This window comes from Oncorhynchus tshawytscha, linkage group LG03, assembly GCF_018296145.1.
Source record: "Oncorhynchus tshawytscha isolate Ot180627B linkage group LG03, Otsh_v2.0, whole genome shotgun sequence".
Classification (NCBI taxonomy): Eukaryota; Metazoa; Chordata; class Actinopteri; order Salmoniformes; family Salmonidae; genus Oncorhynchus; species Oncorhynchus tshawytscha.
Window position 1 is genome coordinate 60,905,750 of NC_056431.1, and position 19,895 is coordinate 60,925,644.

At 42.3% G+C, this 19,895-nt stretch overlaps 1 protein-coding gene across 2 annotated transcripts in view; it reads left to right on the forward strand.

Annotated features, from left to right (window-relative positions):
• Nucleotides 1-19,895, forward strand: part of LOC112240724 (ganglioside-induced differentiation-associated protein 2) — a 33,999-nt gene that overhangs the window by 2,891 nt on the left and 11,213 nt on the right. For both annotated transcript variants that reach the window (XM_024408982.2, XM_024408977.2), the window contains exons 2-11: nt 377-595; nt 2,136-2,275; nt 2,696-2,849; nt 3,210-3,298; nt 5,190-5,266; nt 5,682-5,841; nt 10,940-11,090; nt 11,859-11,935; nt 13,014-13,090; nt 13,217-13,356. In XM_024408982.2, coding sequence (XP_024264750.1) covers nt 414-595; nt 2,136-2,275; nt 2,696-2,849; nt 3,210-3,298; nt 5,190-5,266; nt 5,682-5,841; nt 10,940-11,090; nt 11,859-11,935; nt 13,014-13,090; nt 13,217-13,356 — 1,247 coding nt within the window. In that variant the 5' untranslated portion in view covers nt 377-413. The remainder of the gene's footprint in view (nt 1-376; nt 596-2,135; nt 2,276-2,695; nt 2,850-3,209; nt 3,299-5,189; nt 5,267-5,681; nt 5,842-10,939; nt 11,091-11,858; nt 11,936-13,013; nt 13,091-13,216; nt 13,357-19,895) is intronic.

Below are 19,895 nucleotides of genomic sequence, written 5' to 3' on the forward strand. Positions count from 1 at the left end.
CAGTATTCCAAGTCATGTGAAATCTATAGATTAGAGCCTGATGAATTTATTGAAATAAACTGATTTCCTTATATGAACTGTAACTCAGTAAAATCTTTGAAAATGTTGCATTTTATTTTTGTTCAGTGTAATTTTAATCTGTCCGAACAAAGCCTTTCTTTGATTGTGTTAAAATGCTTTTGCTCTACAAAATGGGTTGTTATTTCTACTTTTAACCTACTGAATGATGAACACTGAAACAACCAGACCATTTGTAAACACAAATGTATTCACCACTTGTGACTGTCTGCTGGTCCTTGTCATAACTGCTCCTATTTGGCTCCTGGACAGTGGACACTGATAAATGCACTTTGTCTTTCTCTGGCTTTGTTTACAGTGGGGAGCATTGAGGTGTAGGCCAGCGAAGTGCAGGAATGGATCCTCTGGGAGCACGCTCTCAGTTTGTGGAGGTACAGACTCTGTCCACCTGGGAGCGGCAGCCAGACCTTGAGGGAGAAGAGACAGAGAAGGAGTATACCGACAGCCTGGTCAGCCAGGAGGCCTTCCCCTCCCCTTTTCCCTACAGAGAGGACATCAACAGGAAGATAGTGCTCTAGTGAGTATGCACACTGACTGGACCTCTATCTCTAATACCACTTCCCTATCATTTGGTCTCTCTTTTGCTCTCTCGCATTCTCTCTTTTTTTCTTTATCTCGGGGGTCTCTCATTTTCTCATATGTTCATAATCGTCAAACTCTTATCAAATGCCTTTGTTGACAGCAATAAGGTCTCGCAAGTTGAATCCCTGGCTTCTTGTGCCTTGTGATTCTGTTATTGCTCCATGCACCACTCTCTCTCTCTCTTTCCACATGAGCATTCTAGACCCTACCTCATAGATCCTCTTTGTGGAGCGAGGCTGAGCACATGATGTGTCCAGAAGTTCCACTAGTAGGAGTCTCTCAGTAAGACCTTTGTACCCAGGTGGCCTCAAGCCCTCTTCACATTCCTGCTGTTGTTAAAGGAACAGACTGGACTAAGGCCTTTTTACACAGGTCTGAGGAAAATCACTTTTCTGTTCCTGATTTGTCAGCATTTTCAGGACTTGACACAGTGTCTTGATTGACTTGCACTCCCTTTGCACAAGGATCAACAATGATCACCCCAAGTGCAGGGGTTAAAGTTCTCCGTCACTGCGATGGATTTTCATCATATGGATTTTTTGTGAAGATTTTTGTTGTTGTTAGGATCTATGTATTTTTTCAATTGAAAAGGACTGGGATTGGTCAAACTCTGTTTAATACATGTACAAAATGATCCTTTTCCCCTAAAGGTATGATGGTCATTACTTTGTTTTACATGAAAGGGGTGCTTAACTTGGCCCCGCAGACAATCGATCTGAGCTCGACCTAAGTTTCATTCATGGGGTTTATTTTTGCTTTAACCCCTGCAGGTGTGTACAACAAGGCTTGTTCACAGCCAACCGTTTTGAGGTCGTACTGCTGTGATTATGCCGATGTAGTGAGGAATAAATCATTATGACCTGTCCATTGGCTGTTTGCAAGCTCCAGCATTTAAGTGAAGTGAAACATCACTGTAAACCTGATCGTGCGTCTTCTTTTCTGTTTTAGTAGCTTGGCTGTCTATTGATCTGCACTCCAGTGTCAAGGTTGTCATAGGCTTATTTCTCAATGACTGAAGACTAAGGATGTCATGACTCAATACCAACTTAACTGCTTGAGTAGTTCCCCTTTTAGAGTTTGACAAAGCAGGGCTATTTTACAAGGAGCACGTGTGCGCCTAAGTTGAAAAATGTAAGCGCACACAAAGCAATTTAGGAGCAAAGTGACAAATATTTGAGGTGTTAAAGCTAGAATCCTTCATTTTTCTAGGCACACTGGTGCTCCTAAATACAAATTACAGGTCGCACAGTAAAATATTTAGGCGCATAAGCGAGTAAAATGGTCGCACTGTAGAGCCCTGCAAAACCCTGTGGGCAGGATCTTAACTCAGTAAACACACCTGTAGTCAAACTTAAACTGTTGTGTAAATCATCCATGAATGTCAAAGAGAGATACGCAAGCTCCAACCTCATACTGTACGACCAATACAGAGTTAAAATATCTAACCCTCTTTCTTTCTGCTGTCTCCTCTCAAGTAATGGCGACGTGGCCCTGCTGAACTGCACAGCGATTGTCAACACGAGTAATGAGACTCTGACGGACAAAAACCCCATCTCTGAGAGCATCCTCTTACATGCTGGGCCTGAGCTTCGAGATGAGCTGCTCAAACTGAACGGTAGGGGGCACCACTGAGTTTTCAGGTCAAGGACAACGTACAAAACAAGAGAAAATATTTTGACATGGATGAGGTACTATATCAACTTGATCAATCAGAATGCTTATTTTCGTTGTCCAACTTCTATTGGTTTGTGTCTACTGAAAATGACCTTGTGTTATTCTGTCAAAATTAATGTCATGTGTTAACATCATGTGAGCACTGGAGACAAACACATTACTGCCAGCTTTTTATTCCACTTGCTAATATTCAAATGGGGGGGAAAAGTGTTAGATTGGGTCTTGTTGCTGTGTGTGTTGCTATGCAAATCCCTTTCAAGGCTGTGTTCATGGTGAAGAATGTTATATTTGTGTGTTCTGTGTGGGATATACTCTTGTATTACCTGTATGTGTGTATTCATGTGTATGTGTTTATCCACAGGATGTCGGACAGGCGAGGCGAAAATGACCAAAGGCTTTAACCTGGCGGCACGCTTTATTATCCACACAGTGGGCCCCAAGTACAAAGCCAAGTACAGGACGGCTGCTGAGAGCTCACTGTACAGCTGCTATAGGAACGTAATGCAGCTCGCCAAGTAAGACATTAACTCATCATTAGTCTACATGAAGTTGACTGTATTGCATAAGTACAACACATTGTTCTATGTGTTCCACCTCGTGTTCATTTGGCATTCCGCTAGGTGTGACTGGGACAGCAGGCCTGCTGATTACATCACAGCTTGTTCACACACACACACACACACACACACACGTGTTTACTCCCCACATAACACGTCTGTGTGGAGCGCCAGGTGCTCCCTTACTGCCCATTAAACTCATGTTTTTTGTAAAAACAATTTACTGTGGTGTGTACTGTACTGTCAATTGAATGGGGTTTGTGGTGTGTACTGTTAGTATGTGGAGTTGTGTGAGAGCTGATGTTTGTGTCTTTGCAGAGAGCAGGCCATGGCATCTGTGGCCTTCTGTGTGGTAAGCACAACTAAGAGAGGATACACACTAGAGGACGCCACACACATCGCCTTCAGTAAGACACGCACACATTCACTAATAATGATCTCTCATACAGTAGCGTACCCTACACCATGTCACATAATTTTAAGTAGCTCATATGTGGCTTTGAACTATTATTTATTTGTTAGAAATTTTGCAGGATGAAATCTCTTGAGATGCAACATCTTGTTTTCAAGAATATCCCAATGAAATAAACTAAAACAAACAAACAATACTTAGAAAAAATAATAATATGGCAACTACTAACAATAACAATTAACTAATAATATTTTATTAAACTTATATTAACAGCAAATTAAAAGTTGTAGATCTACAAATACTGCTACAAATATCAATTCAACTACCAATACAACTGCTACAACTACCAATACATTTAGCGTTTTTATAACACATTTCATGCAATTCTACAAATTTTTCCATGGGGTGGAGAGAAAAATATACTGGGTACATATATTTATTTTTGTCTTTTGGAAATTGGCTGCCAGTTTCCCATCCCTGACGTGTGTGTATATATGCATGCATGCATACAAATACCGACCCCAAAAAAAACGCAACATGTAAAGTGTGGGTCCCATATTTCATGAGCTGAAGTAAAAGATCCCATAAATGTTCCATATGCACAAAAAGTTTTTCTCTCAAATGTTGTGCACAAATGTGTTTAAATACCTGTTAGTGAGCATTTCTCCTTTGCCAAAATACTCTGTCCACCTGATAGGTGTGGCATATCAAGAATCTGATTAAACAGCATGATCATCACACAGGTGCACCTTGTGCTGGGGGCAATAAAAAGGCCACTCTAAAATGTGCAGTTTTGTCACACAACACAATGCAACAGCTGTCTCACGTTTTGAGGGTGTGTGCAATTGGCATGCTGACTGCAGGAATGTCCACCAGAGCTGTTGCCAGAGAATTGAATGTTCATTTCTCTACCATAAGCCGCCTACAGCATCGTTTTTAAGAGAATTTGGCATTATGTCCAACCGGCTCACATCCGCAGACCACATGTAACCACGCCAGCCCAGGACCTCCACATCCGGCTTCTTTACCTGTGGGATCATCTGATACCAGCCTCCCGGACAGCTAATGAAACTGAGGAGTATTTCTGTTTATTTAAATGGACTGGTTTCCTTATATATACTTGTTGAAAGAAATTGTTGCATGTTGCGTTTTTAATTTTTGGTGTGTGTGTGTATACACACACAAATCTCCACATGGTGATGTTTTTGTTAGTTAAAAACAGTTTGTTCTTCGCATTTAAAAAAGGGCTTTCTTATATTAATAATTCAGTAATTATTAATGCACTGATTTCTATAGGTAAATGATTCTAGTCAGTTTGTATCTGAAAGATCTTATGCCAATCTCATGAAGTACCCTTAGCATTTGTAAATGCTGCTGTTGTAGAAAGCAGTACTGTGAGTCTTGTATCGTTAGGTGTTCCTTAATATATAAACAGGGACATTTTTTAAGTTGATAGATTTCAAAATAAATTGGTACCAATGCAGTTGTCTTCTGTTTGAATAAGTGATTCATACATTGTTTAATGATGTGTCTTATAATTGCATCCAATAATGAATCGGCAAAGATATGTTATAAATTAAATCTAATTCGCAAAGTAAGGTCTTGGTTGTGTTTTGGTAGATGATGTCACCATAGTCTATGATCGGATGCAGCATTCCGGTTACTAAGGTCTTTTAAATGGATATAGTAATCTGTATAGTAAACAAAGCTTATAGTTAACTATTCAGAATCAATACTTCATCCCAGATATTTCAAACAATCAACACTTTCCAGCCTTGCAACTATTCATACTGGCATGATGTTTCATAACTCATCCATGACCCCTGACCTATGTGAAACATATGACTGTGTCTCTGGAGTGTGTAACTGTTTTTTTTTTTTTGCAGGAACGGTCCGCAGGTTTCTCGAGAACCATGGAAAGAGCATAGAGATGGTGGTGTTCGCTGTGACGGATATGGAAGAGGTGTGTTCTTATATTCTTCTCTGCACATACCTTCAATGTTTTACACATTCCTAGGTTTATGTGCACATAAATGTACTGGCTTATTCTTAGGGCAACCAACATTTTCTGTAGTGTAACTGAACTCAAGGTAATGTTTGGAGCTGTGTTTCGAAGGCCATGTTTCCATGGTTTATTGTGATTATTCACTAATTTGTTATTCATAGAGAACGTAAAATATTTCAAAGATGTCATGAGTGTTCCAGTATGAGGTAATTATTCATCTCAAAAGAAGGCAGACACAACAGACCAAATATTTTATTGATAAGGAGTACGTTTATTTTTATATCAGTCTGGGGATTTGTGTTAGACTGCTGTCTATTTTATGGCATTATTTTTTAATGTTTGTATAACATTTGTTTTTGTATATGTGTCTTAGCCTACATACAGAAAGCTGCTTCCTCTCTACTACCCTCGTTCTGAGGAAGAGGAGCGCGCCAGCCTGCCCCTAATCCCTGCCGACATTGGCAACTCGGAGGGGGAGCCTGTCGTCCCAGAGAGACAGATCCGCATCACTGAGAAACCAGGCAGTTTGGAAGGTAAGACTACATTTACCACAACCCACTAGGTGCGACTCATCTCCTAGCTGCAAAACTGAACATGGTTTCAATGTTTATCATAGTACGTAGTATCAACTTCCATTCCATGTACAATACCAGTCAAAAGTTTGGACACACCTACTTATTCATGGGTTTTTCTTTATTTTACTATTTTCTACATTGTAGAATAATAGTGAAGACATCAAAACTATGAAATAACACATATGGAATCATGTAGTAACCAAAAAAGTGTTGTTTCTGAGCACTTGCTTTTCCTTCACTCTGCGGTCCACCTCATCTCAAACCATCTCAATTGGGTTGAGATCGGGTGATTGTGGAGTCCAGGTCATCTGATGCAGCACTCCATCACTCTCCTTCTTTGTCACATAGCCCTTATACAGCCTGGATGTGTGTTGGGTCATTGTCCTGTTGAAAAACAAATGATAGTCCCACTAAGCGCAAACCATATGGGAGGTGTATCGCTGCAGAATGCTGTGGTCGACATGCTGGTAAAGTGTACCTTGAATTCTAAATGTATCACCGACAGTGTCACCAGCAAAGCACTCCCACACAATCACAACTCCTCCATGCTTCACGGTGGGAACCACACAAGTGGAGATCATCTGTTCACCTACTCTGCGTCTCACAAAGACATGGCAATTGGAACATAAAATCTAAAATTTGGACTCATCAGACCAAAGGACAGATTTCCACCGGTGTAATGTCTATTGCTCGTGTTTCTTGGCCCAAGCAAGTCTCAAATTCTTAATGGTGTCCTTTAGTATTGGTTTCTTTGCAGGAATTTGACCATGAAGGCCTGATTCACGCAGCCACTGAATAGTTGATGTTGAGATGTGTCTGTTACTTGAACTCTGAAACATTTTATTTGGGGCTGGTAACTCTAAGGAACTTATCCTCTGCAGCAGAGCTCTGGGTCTTCCTTTCCTATGGCGGTCCTGATGAGACCCAGTTCCATCATAGTGCTTGATGATTTTTGCGACAGCACTTGAACAAACATTCAAAGTTCTTGACATTTTCTGGATTGACTGACCTTCATGTCTTAACGTAATGATGGGCTGTCGTTTCTCTTTGCTTGTTGGAGCTGTTCTTGACATAATATGGACTTGGTCTTTTACCAAATAGGGCTATCTTCTGTATACTACCCACTAACTTGTCACAACACAACTGATTGGCTCCAATGCATTTAGAAGGAAAGAAATTCCACAGATGAACTTTTAACAAGGCACCCCTGTTAATGGAAATGCATTCTATGAAGCTGGTTGAGAGAATGCAAAGTTGCTATCAAGGCAAAGGGTGGTTACTTTGAAGAATCTCAAATATAAAATGGTGATAATAGACCTGCTGCCACCAGCAGTCCTGTGCAGCAGCTGTAGTTCCAGGAGTCTGAACAGAACTAGCTAGTGCTGCCTAGTTTAGGTTCTGTGTCCATGGAGAAACACTCAGTGGACATAGGATAAGAATGCAGGAGGATCTGTCATAGTCGAGTCAGTGGAACATCTCAGTCATATCCTCAACGGTGCGAGCACACACAACACATACCGAGTGAGGGATCTTACGTCAGATTGGAAGGCATTAGGAGCCATCTAATTGTTAAATTAAGCATGTCTTCCTGTTGATTAATATTTTCCAATGAGCAGGTGCAGTAACTGCAGAAAGGAGGACATATGGGGCCTTCGGAATTTATTCAGACCCGTTGACTTTTTCCACATTGTTACAGCCTTATTCTAAAATGCATTAAATACAATGAAAAAGTGAAAACCGGTTGTTAGAAATGTTATCAAATGTATTCCAAATAAAAAAACTGAAATAACTTATGTAAATAAGTATTCAGACCCTTTGCTATGAGACTCAAAGTTGAGCTCGGGTGCATCCTGTTTTCGTTGATCATCCTTGAGATGTTTCTACAACTTGATTGGAATCAACCTGTGGTAAATGTAATTGATTAGACATGATTGGGAAAGGCACACACCTGTCTTTATAAGGTTCCACAGTTGACAGTGCATGTCAGAGCAAAAACCAAGCCATGAGGTCGAAGGAATTGTCCATAGAGCTCTGAGACAGGATTGTGTCAAGGCACAGATCTGGGGAAGGGTATGAAATAATTTCTGCAGCATTGAAGGTCCCTAAGAACATAGTGGCCTCCATCATTCTTAAATGGAAGAAATTTGAAACCACCAAGACTCTTCCTAGAGCTGGCCGTCCGGCCAAACTGAGCAATCTGATGAAACTGAGTCTGATGAAACCAAGATTGAACTCTTTGGCCTGAATGCCAAGCATCACGTCTGGAGGAAACCTGGCACCATCCCGATGGTGGTGGCAGCATCATGCTGTGGGGATGTTTTCCAGTGGCATGGACTGGGAGACTAGTCAGATTTGGTTTGGTTAAAATAATGGTTTAAATAATTTCAATTTGGTTTAAATAATACAAAAACAAAGTGTTGGAGAAGAAAGTAAAAGTGCATTATATGCCATGTAAAAAAGCTAAAGTTTAAGTTCCTTGCTCAGAACATGAGAACTGGTGGTTCCTTTTAACAAGAGTTTTCAATATTCCCAGGTAAGAAGTTTTAGGTTGAGGTTATTTTAGGAATTAAAGGACTATTTCTCCCTATACCATTTGTATTTCATATACCTTTGACTATTGGATGTTCTTATAGGCACTTTAGTATTGCCAGTGTAACAGTATAGCTTCCGTCCCTCTCCTCGCCCCTACCTGGGCTCGAACCAGGAACACATCGACAACATCCACCCTTGAAGCATCGTTACCCATCGCTCCACAAAAGCCGCAGAGCAAGGGGAACAACTACTCTGTCTCAGAGCGAGTGACGTTTGAAACGCTATTAGCGCGCACTCCGCTAACTAGCTAGCACCCCCCCTAACTAGCTAGCCATTTCACATCGGTTATACCAGCCTAATCTCGGGAGTTGATATGCTTGACGTCATAAACAGCTCAATGCTTGAAGCACAGCGAAGAGCTGCTGGCAAATGCACGAAAGTGCTGTTTGAATGAATGCTTACGAGCCTGCTGCTGCCTACCACCGCTCAGTCAGACGGCTATATCAAATCATAGACTTAATTATAACATAACACAGAAATATGAGCCTTTGGTCATTAATTTGGTCGAATCCGGAAACTATCATTTCGAAAACAAAACGTTTATTCTTTCAGTGAAATACGGAACCGTTCCGTATTTTATCTAATGGATGGCATCCATAAGTCTAAATATTGCTGTTACATTTTACAACCTTCAATGTTATGTCATAATTATGTACAATTCTGGCAAATTAATTACGATCTTTGTTAGGAATAAATAGACTTCACACAGTTCGCAATGAGCCAGACGGCCCAAACTGCTGCATATACCCGACTGCTTGCACGGAACGCAAGAGTGACACAATTGTGACACAATTTCCCTAGTTATAAGAAATTCATGTTAGCAGGCAATACTAACTAAATATGCAGGTTTAAAAATATATACTTGTGTATTGATTTTAAAGAAAGGTATTTATGGTTAGGTACACATTGGTGTAACGACAGTGCTTTTACCGCGAATCCGCTTGTTAAATCATCACCCGTTTTGGCGAAGTAGGCTGTGATTCGATGAGAAATTAATTAACAGGCACCGCATCAATTATATGCAACGCAGGACATGCTAGATAACTACACATGGTTGACGATATTACTAGTTTAACTAGTGATTATGTTAAGATTGATTGTTTTTTACAAGATAAGTTTAATGCTAGCTAGCAACTTACCTTGGCTTCTTGCTGCCCTCACGTAACAGGTAGTCAGCCTGCCACGCAGTCTCCCCGTGGAATGCAATGTAAGGCAGGTGGTTAGAGCGTTGAACTAGTAACCGGAAGGTTGCAAAAACGAATCCCCAAGCTGACAAGGTAAAAAATCTGTTGTTCTGCCCCTGAACAAGGCAGTTAACCCACCGTTCCTAGGCCGTCATTGAAAATAATGTGTTCTTAAGCTTTATTTTGGTGTATTGCACTTGTGATTTTATGAAAGTTAAATATTTCTAATAATTTCATTTGAATTTCACACTCTGCAATTTCACCGGATGTTGTCGAGCGGAACGTCTAGCCGTAACAGGTTTTAACTGACATGCCTAGTTAAATAAAGGTGTAAAAAAAAAAATATATATATATATAAAAGCGGCCAGAAAATACCGATTTTCCAATTGATATGAGAACTTGAAATTGGCCCTAGTTAATCGCCCATTCCGATTTTGGTCGACCTCTACTGGAGAGACCTGAAAATAGCTGTGCAGCAACGCTCCCCATCCAACCTGACAGCTTGAGAGTATCTGCAGAGAAGAATGGGAGAAACTCTACAAATACAGGTGTTTATAAATTTAGCAAAAATGTTTTTAAAAAAAATTGTTTTTGCTTTGTCACTATGGGGTATTGTGTGTAGATTGATGAGGTGGGGAAAAAACAATACATTTTAAAATAAGGCTGGAACATAACAAAAGGCACTGTATGTCTTCAATAAAGGAATCCAAGATGGCCTCCCTCTTGTTTTTTGGGGTGTTGAATATGTTTCTCTTTCAGTAAGGGTGTTTTTTTTGTTTTGTTTATATGTGTTTGTGTACTGAACTATAGTGCTGAACTAAATGTTTGTTAGTATCAAGATTGTGTGTGTACCTCTTTTTTTGATGACTCTTGTCCATATGGGGCTCCAGACCCAGAGGTGTTGATCCAAGACAAACAGGCTGTGTGTGGGTCAGGCCCAATGACAAACACTGGAATCAACACACACATATTCTGCATAATCCAGTGAGGCCATGAATGAGCTGCTTCTCTTGCCTTGGGCTGGATGGCTCAGGACTGGGAGGACAGCCCAAGGTCTAGATACCAGACAATTGAAATAAACACACCGGAGAGACCGGCCCGGTTTCACAAGCAGTGAACATGTGAAGTGTGATGTTTCATGCTTATTTTGTGTGTTTGTGGCTTTTCACAGCAGTGCTTTGAAAGATTATATTTGTTGATACAACATTGAGGGCGAGTATTTATGTATTTTAGAGTTGGAAGTAGTTTCATAGAATGATGAGTCTGTGTGTACTGGGTAGATGACTGTGAGGAGGAGACTCTGGACTCAGACCTGGGCCAGGTGGGGAATCATGCGTTTGCCCGGATGGAGGGAGATGTGGACAAACAGCGCAAACTCATCCTGCAGGGCCAGCTGTCTGACGCAACCATCCACAAACAGCACCAGAGAAAGTGAGTCTAACACAACTTGTAAACAGATGGGCAGTATTTCTGTTACATGTATCTGAAATACGTATTTTAATTACTTCTGAGTGTTTTGTATGTTGTATTTCACTGAGCTGAACAACACTCCAATGTATTATGTAACAAGATAGTTTCGAAAGCTGTAATTTGTATTTTCAAAATACAATTCTATAGCATTTATTTTATAGCGGTTCACAATTGTATGGCCCCCTTTCTCCCTACATTGGTAACAAAAGTCTGATGGCACTGGTGTAATACAAGTGTCTGCTAAATTAACAAAATGTATATGTAAAAATGAACAATTGCCAAGTATGCTGAGTAGAATTCTAATGAGCTACCCCTGAAACAAGGCCAATGGCAATTCCCAGTGTGCTTTGCAGTTGTTCATTTTCACATTTACATTTTGGTCATTTAGCAGACACTCTTCTCCAGAGTGACAGTGCATTCAGCGAAGGTAGACGAACGACAACATTTCAGTCATAGCACGTAAGATGTTTCTGTAACCGTAACTGAGAACGTTGTTTCTGTTCAGACAGCTACTTGCAAATGTATTTTTTGTATTTGAAAATACAAAACACATTTATTTTAAAATACAAAACACATGTATTTTAATTAAATACAATACTTTTATTTTGATACATTGGTCTTTAGGGTATGCATCCTATACCCTAGTTTTACCAACATTTACAGTACACCCTTAGCCAGTACAATACTGAGTGTTGACATAATGTGTTATAACCTCTCCTTTTGTTGCAGTTATAACCGTTGGTTATGTCGAGCAAGGGCAGAGGACTTGTCTGACATAGCAGCACTGAAAGCCTTATATCAAACTGGTGAGTTGGGAGAGTGAGTTTGTGCGTGGTTTTCTCTGTGTTTGATCTCTAGTTTGTTGGATGGAAATCTTTTTACCAGCTCATCAAGGGGGGGGATGATCCGTTTTCTAATTTTTCCTTATCAGGATTACAAACGGCCTCCGTGGTCATGGCAGGATGTCTTACTTTCACTCTTTCTCTCACTCTCCTTTTTATATTTATTTTATTTAACCTTTATTTAACTAGGCAAGTCAGTTAAGAACACATTCTTATTTACAATGACGGCCTACCCCGGCCAAACCCAAACCCGGATGACACTGGGCCAATTGTGCGTCGCTGTATGGCACTCCCAATCCCGGCCGGTTGTGATACAGCCTGGGATCGAACCAGGGTCTGTTGTGACGCCTCTAGCACTGAGAATTTTTTTTTACCATTATTTCACCAGGTAAGTTGACTGAGAACACGTTCTCATTTACAGCAACGACCTGGGGAATAGTTACAGGGGAGAGGAGGGGGATGAATGAGCCAATTGTAAACTGGGGATGATTACGTGACCGTGATGGTATGAGGGACAACTTGGGAATTTAGCCAGGACACCGGGGTTAACACCCCTACTCTTACGATAAGTGCTATGGGATCTTTAATGACCTCAGTCAGGACACCCGTTTAAAGTCCCATCTGAAAGACGGCACCCTACACAGGGAAGTGTCCCCAAGGGCATTGGGATATTTTTTAGACCAGAGGAAAGAGTGCCTCCTATTGGCCCTCCAACACCACATCCAGCAGCTTCTGGTCTCCCATCCAGGGACTGACCAGGACCAACCCTATGCATTTCCTTAGACCACTGCGCCACTCAGGATCTCCTGCTCTCTCTCGTTCTCTTACTGTCTCTTGCCTCATTCTCTCTGTTCCCACGCTTTCATTTGGTTTCATTTAGTTCTTTGGTTCATTCGTTTGTATTTATTTTTCAGCGATGGCGATTTATAAAGAGGGGCTCATAACACCCTCCTGTTTCAGTGAGTGTAATTGTTCCATGTATCCTCTAGGAGGCAGTGTAGTAACACTGGCAGGCCACTGGTCCGTGTGTGTGTTCCCACAGGTGTTGACATGTGTGGCAGGACGGTGATGGTTCTTGTTGGCAGAAATATTCCTGTGACCCTCATCGACATGGAAAAGGTACCAGGCCTCATTCGCAGGCAAGATCATGAATGTTACAGTTTTAGTGGTGCAATAGAATACAGATGAATGTTGTTGCTCTGTGTGAAAGCCTTGACCGCTCCACCACGTGTGTCTCCACTGCAGGCCCTGCTGTACTTCATCCATGTCATGGACCACATCACAGTGAAGGAGTATGCAATGGTTTACTTCCACACTCTGACCGGAGAACACAACCATCTGGACTCTGAATTCCTTAAGAAGCTCTACGAGATTGTAGATTCCAAGTAAGACACGTACACCATGCGTTTTATTGATTTAGTGAGGCGAGAGAGAGCTAGATTAACTGAAGGCTATAGAGACAATTAGACTGTTTGTTACCAGATACGATGTGCGAATCAAATCTGAACGCGTGAGATGAAACTGGTCTTCAGCAAGTCCTTTCCATGAATGAGGTTTTACCATGAAATTCTTATGGGCTCTATGAGCTGTCAGTTGTAGTTTGTTCTTGAGAGAGTACAGTTGGCTCATCCTCCAGTAAGACCGGAGTTTTGTTTCATTGACCAGTGCTGGTTTATCACCTTTTTGTATAGCATCCAAGTTTATTGTTCACACTGCCAAGGAGCTCGGAGAAGGTTCCCAGAAAGCGTTGGCAGTAATGGCAGTGAGGCGCCCAAAATCTGAGACGCTAACATTACGAAAGCATTAGCATTTCCTGCCAGCGCTACAACCTTCACTGAACAAACAGCCTGTTGCAGACAACAATCAGCCATGAGTGAACTTTATGTACAATGGAAGAAAACGGCATCAGGTTCTGTGTGACTTAAAATAAATTTCCCTTCCTCTGTGTCAAGACTAAGAAAAGCACCATACACTGAGCAGTACCAATGTCAACACTATACAACCCTGACCTTGTGTGCCTCCTATTTGAGTCAACCATGAAACAATTTTCTTTGTCTACTCACACCATCACACTGGACTGGAGCTGAAAACCACATACTACCAATGAATACTAGATGGCTTCTCACCCTCAACACTATAGCCGTAGATAAGGCAGCACCACTCACACCCACAGTATCTCCTAAGCAGTGAGCAGTTTCACCCAGTCATTCTGAGAAATCTAGAGGGAGATATAGACTGTCAGCCTCTGGACATACCACATAACTTATTTTGTGACAACGGAGATTCCAGTCTTTGAAGCTAGTTTTTGTCGTCATTGAAAAATCTGTTGGGGGTTTTATCTAGTGTTCCTATGATCTAACGGAAAGTCATCTCACTTTTTAGTAGATCAACCGAGTTTATCAAATCAAATGTATTTATATAGCCCTTCGTACATCAGCTTATATCCCAAAGTGCTGTACAGAAACCCAGCCTAAAACCCCAAACAGAAAGCAATGCAGGTGTAGAAGCACAGTGGCTAGGAAAAACTCCCTAGAAAGGCCAAAACCTAGGAAGAAACCTAGTGAGGAACCAGGCTATGTGGGGTGGCCAGTCCTCTTCTGTCTGTGCCGGGTGGAGATTATAACAGAACATGGCCAAGATGTTCAAATGTTCATAAATGACCAGCATGGTCAAATAATAATAATCACAGGCAGAACAGTTGAAACTGGAGCAGCAGCACAGCCAGGTGGACTGGGGACAGCAAGGAGTCATCATGTCAGATAGTCCTGAGGCATGGTCCTAGGGCTCAGGTCCTCAGAGAGAGAGAAAGAAAGAGAGAATTAGAGAGAGCATAATTAAATTCACACAGGACACCGGATAGGACAGGAGAAGTACTCCAGATATAACAAACTGACCCTAGCCCCCCGACACATAAACTACTGCAGCATAAATACTGGAGGCTGAGACCGGAGGGGTCAGGAGACACTGTGGCCCCATCCAATGACACCCCCGGACAGGGCCAAACAAGAAGGATATAACCCCACCTACTTTGCCAAAGCACAGCCCCCACACCACTAGAGGAATATCTTCAACCACCAACTTACCATCCTGAGACAAGGCCGAGTATAGCCCACAAAGATCTCCGCCACGGCACAACCCAATTGGGGGTGCCAACCCAGACAGGAAGATCACATCAGTGACTCAACCCACTCAATAATAACATGTTTGTTAGCTCTTGGCACCGCTGACTTCTTTTCCCAAGCATTTGATGAGCAAGCTGTGATCCCCATGAGAGAAACCATGTGATCCCCATGAGAGAAACCGTGTGATCCCCATGAGAGAAACCGTGTGATCCCCATGAGAGAAACCGTGTGATCCCCATGAGAGAAACCGTGTGATCCCCATGAGAGAAACCGTGTGATCCCCATGAGAGAAACCGTGTGATCCCCATGAGAGAAACCGTGTGATCCCCATGAGAGAAACCGTGTGATCCCCATGAGAGAAACCGTGTGATCCCCATGAGAGAAACCGTGTGATCCCCATGAGAGAAACCTTGTGATCCCCATGAGAGAAACCTTGCGATCCCTGTAATAGAATGCTCTAGACCAGGGTTTCCCAAACTTTGTCCTGGGGCCCCCCCTGGGTGCAAGTTTTGGTTTTGTCCTATCACTACACAGCTGATTGAAATAATCAAAGCTTGATGATGAGTTGGTCATTTGAATCAGCTGTGTAGTGTTAGGGCAAAAAACTAGATGTGCACCCAGGGGGGGCCCCAGGACCGGGTTTGGGAAACCCTGGTATAGACCAATAAAAAGGACAGACTACAATAGGAACTCTGTTTTGGTCATCTCTTTAGAGTTGGCTTTTGGACTTAGCAGAGATCTGTTTTGGAAATGACTATTCTTTCCCTAGGCCTAGACCCGAGAAGAGAACCTCAAGAACCTGTCTGGCAGGGGGATGAGGGAGTGAGAGGCTGTTCCACTATGGGGACAGATGGGTCAAACAAGGCCATAGTCTACCTTCCTGTGGTGTCTTCTAGGTCTCTCAGAACACTGAGGAAACTGGGTAAATGTTTATTTGCTTGGTGCGGGTTTCTGCCCTATAAGCCCGTACTGGCTGTGGGGGGTTACTGTGAACACCGTGTACTTCCAAAAGATGGGTTTGTTCCACATTATATGAAATGGGACTAAAACCATGTAATTACATGGTACTTTACATAGGCAGGTTTAGTGTATTGATATTGCAAGTACATCGGTAGTCCATGGTGTGGGAAAGGGTAGAGGGTTGTGTGTATGTGTTTCTGTGCTCTTGGATGGCCTTGTGGCATTTTTTTTTTTTGGGGGGGGCAGTACCATGTGCCTTGGTCTGGGAGAACTGGAAAACTGCTACATTTGGAGCAGTTTCATGGACGTTTGTCTGTTTTGTAAAAATGCACTCTTTTCTTTCCGGACATATTTACATTTTTTATGTTGCTGTTTGTTTTTATCAATAAGCACAAATAAGCACAAATAAGCACAAATATAAGTACGTTAGAATAATAATGACAACTATGTAACATGCTAGCCAATAGGGATGTGTCAGTGAATTAATTCTGTAGTTCTGGGCAGCCTCCGAGAATAACATCAATTTATACGCTGATTCGGTGAGTGAGTTTATAAGGAAGCGCTTTGGATATGTTGTACCCACTGTGACTATTAAAACCTACCTTAACCAGAAACAGTGGATAGATGGTGGCATTCGCGCAAAACTGAAAGCACGAACCACTGCATTTAACCATGGAAAGATGGCTGAATATAAACAGTGTAGTTATTCCCTCCAAGGCAATCAAACAAGCAAAATGTCAGTATAAGGACAAAGTGGAGTCGCAATTCAAGGGCTCAGACACGAGATGTAGGTGGCAGGGTCTACAGACAATTTAAAAAAAATAATAATAATTTTTAACCAGGTAGGCAAGTTGAGAACACGTTTTCATTTACAATTGCGACCTGGCCAAGATAAAGCAAAGCAGTTCGACACATACAACGACACAGAGTTACACATGGAGTAAAACAAACATACAGTCAATAATACAGTATAAACAAGTCTATATTCACAAGTTCTATCTTGTCTGAAAATGTTGTAGTGTGGGATGAAAATGTCAGAATTTTTGGTGGTCTTCCTAAGCCAGGATTCAGACACAGCTAGAACATCCGAGTGTGCTAAAGCAGTGAATAAAACTAACTTGGGGAGGAGGAGGCTTCTAATGTTAACATGCATGAAACCAAGGCTATTACGGTTACAGAAGTCATCAAAAGAGAGCGCCTGGGGAATAGGAGTGGAGCTAGGCACTGCAGGGCCTGGATTCACCTCTACATCGCCAGAGGAACAGAGGAGGAGTAGGATAAGGGTACGGCTAAAAGCAATAAGAATTGGTCGTCTAGAACGTCTGGAACAGAGAGTAAAAGGAGGTTTTCTTCTAAAATAGCTTCAAGGTATAATGTACAGACAAAGGTATGGTAGGATGTGAATACAGTGGAGGTAAACCTAGGTATTGAGTGATGATGAGAGAGATATATTGTCTCTAGAAACATTGAAACCAGGAGATGTCATCGCATGTGTGGGTGGTGGAACTAATAGGTTGGATAAGGTATAGTGAGCAGGACTAGAGGCTCTACAGTGAAATAAGCCAATAAACACTAACCAGAACAGCAATGGACAAGGCATATTGACATTCAGGAGAGGCATGCTTAGTCGAGTGATCAAAAGGTTCAAGTGAGTAGTGAGGTTGGTTGGGTCACGGCGATTTAGACAGCTAGCCGGGCCATCGGTAGCAAGCTAGCATAGGATGGAGGTCTGTTATTAGCCACCTCGTGCGTTTCCGTCGGTAGGATTAGTGGGGTTCCGTGTGGTAGAGGGGATGAATCCAATTCGCAAAAAAAAACAATAGATATAGTTTTAAGAGGTCCAAGAAAAAAAAATAATAATAAATTGTCCGATAGGTCTATTCAGATAGCAGCCGATAAGACCGCTAACGGTTAGTGGACCGCAGATGGGCGTTGAGGTAACGCTGCGACGGAGGAGCCAGCCGGATAACTCTCTCGGGTAGATAACGTCGGTAGTCCAGTTGTGAAGGCCCGGTGGGGCTCCGCGTTGGCAGTAAAACGGATCCGGATAGTTGATTGTAGCCCAGGAGTGACTGATGGAACTCTTCAGCTGGCTAGCTCCCGAATAATTGATGTTTGCTCCGGAATCGACGAAAGCCGATAGTCACACGGATAGCAGCTAGCTAGCTGCGAGATCCAGGTATAAATGTCCAGAGTTAGCGGTTGAAATCCGGGAACATGGAGAGTAAAATAGGTCAGGTATGTTCCGGTCCGAGCCGCGCCGTACAAAACTAACGATAGATTTTCGAGCTAAAGGATAGCTGATGACCACAAACCGTGGTTAGCTGAATACTAACGATTAGCCAGTAAAGAAGCTAACTAGCTTCTGATTAGCTTCTGGCTAGCTCTTGGTTAGCTTCTGGTTAGATTCTATGGAGGATTACAGATTTGAGGTAAATAATACATTCTTTTAAAAAATATATAAATTGGTGAGGTGGGTTGCAGGAGAGTGTTTTGAAGATGAGTTTATGGAAAATAAAAAATATATAAAAAGGTATGCGAAGAAAGTTGTAAATAAATAAATAAATAAATATATATATATATATATATATATATATATATATATATATATATATATATATATATATATATATATATATATATATATATATATATATATATTACACAGGACACGACAAGACGAGGAAAAAAGACGTCTGAACTGCTATGACATCTTGGAGCGATGGCATAGCAGTGAAGGACTACAAAAAGAAACCCAGCCACGTTACGGACACCGACGTCTTGCTTCCAGTCAAACTAAACACCTTCTTTGCCCGCTTTGAGGATAATACAGTGCCACCAACGCGGCCTGCTAGCAAGGACTGCGGGCCACCCCTCTCCTTCTCCGTGGCCGACGTAAGTAAGACGTGTTAACCCTCGCAAGGCTGCCGGCCCAGACTGCATTCCTAGCTGCGTCCTCAGAGCATGTGCAGACCAGCTGGCTGGTGTGTTTACGGACAAATTCAATCTCTCCCTATCCCAGTCTGCTGTCCCCACATGCTTCAAGATGGACACCATTGTTCCTGTACCCAAGAAGGCATAGCTAACTGAACTAAATGACTATCGTAGCACTCACTTCTGTCACCATGAAGTGCTTTGAGAGACTAATCAAGGATCATATCACCTCCACCTTACCTGCCACCCGATGTTCATCGACTACAGGTCAGCATTCAACACCATAGTACCCTCCAAGCTCATTAAGCTTGAGGCCCTGGGTCTCAACCCCGCCCTGTGCAATTGGGTCCTGAACTTTCTGACTGGTGGCCCCCAGGTGGTGAAGGTCGGAAACATCACCTCCACTTCACTGATCCTCAACACTGGGGCCCCACAAGGGTGCATGTTCAGCCCCGTCCTGTACTCCCTGTTCACCCATGACTGCACGGTCATGCACACCTCCAACTCAATCATCAAGTTTGCAGGTGACACAACAGTAGTGGGCTTGATTACCAACAACGACGACGAGACAGCCTACGGGGAGGAGGTGAGGTGTCAGGAAAACAACCTCTCATTCCTCAATGTCAACAAAACAAAGGAGATGATCGTGTACTTCAGGAAACAGCAGAGGGAGCACCCCCCTGTCTACATCGACGGACACACAGACAGCATGGTGAAGAATGCGCAACATCGCCTCTTCAATCTCAGGAGGCTAGAGAAATTTGGCTTGTCACCGAAAACACTCACAAACTTTTACAGAACCACAATCGAGAGCATCCTGTCGGGCTGTATCACCGTCTGGTACGGCAACTACCCCGCCCACAACTGTAAGGCTCTTCAGAGGGTAGTGAGGTCTGTACAACGCATCA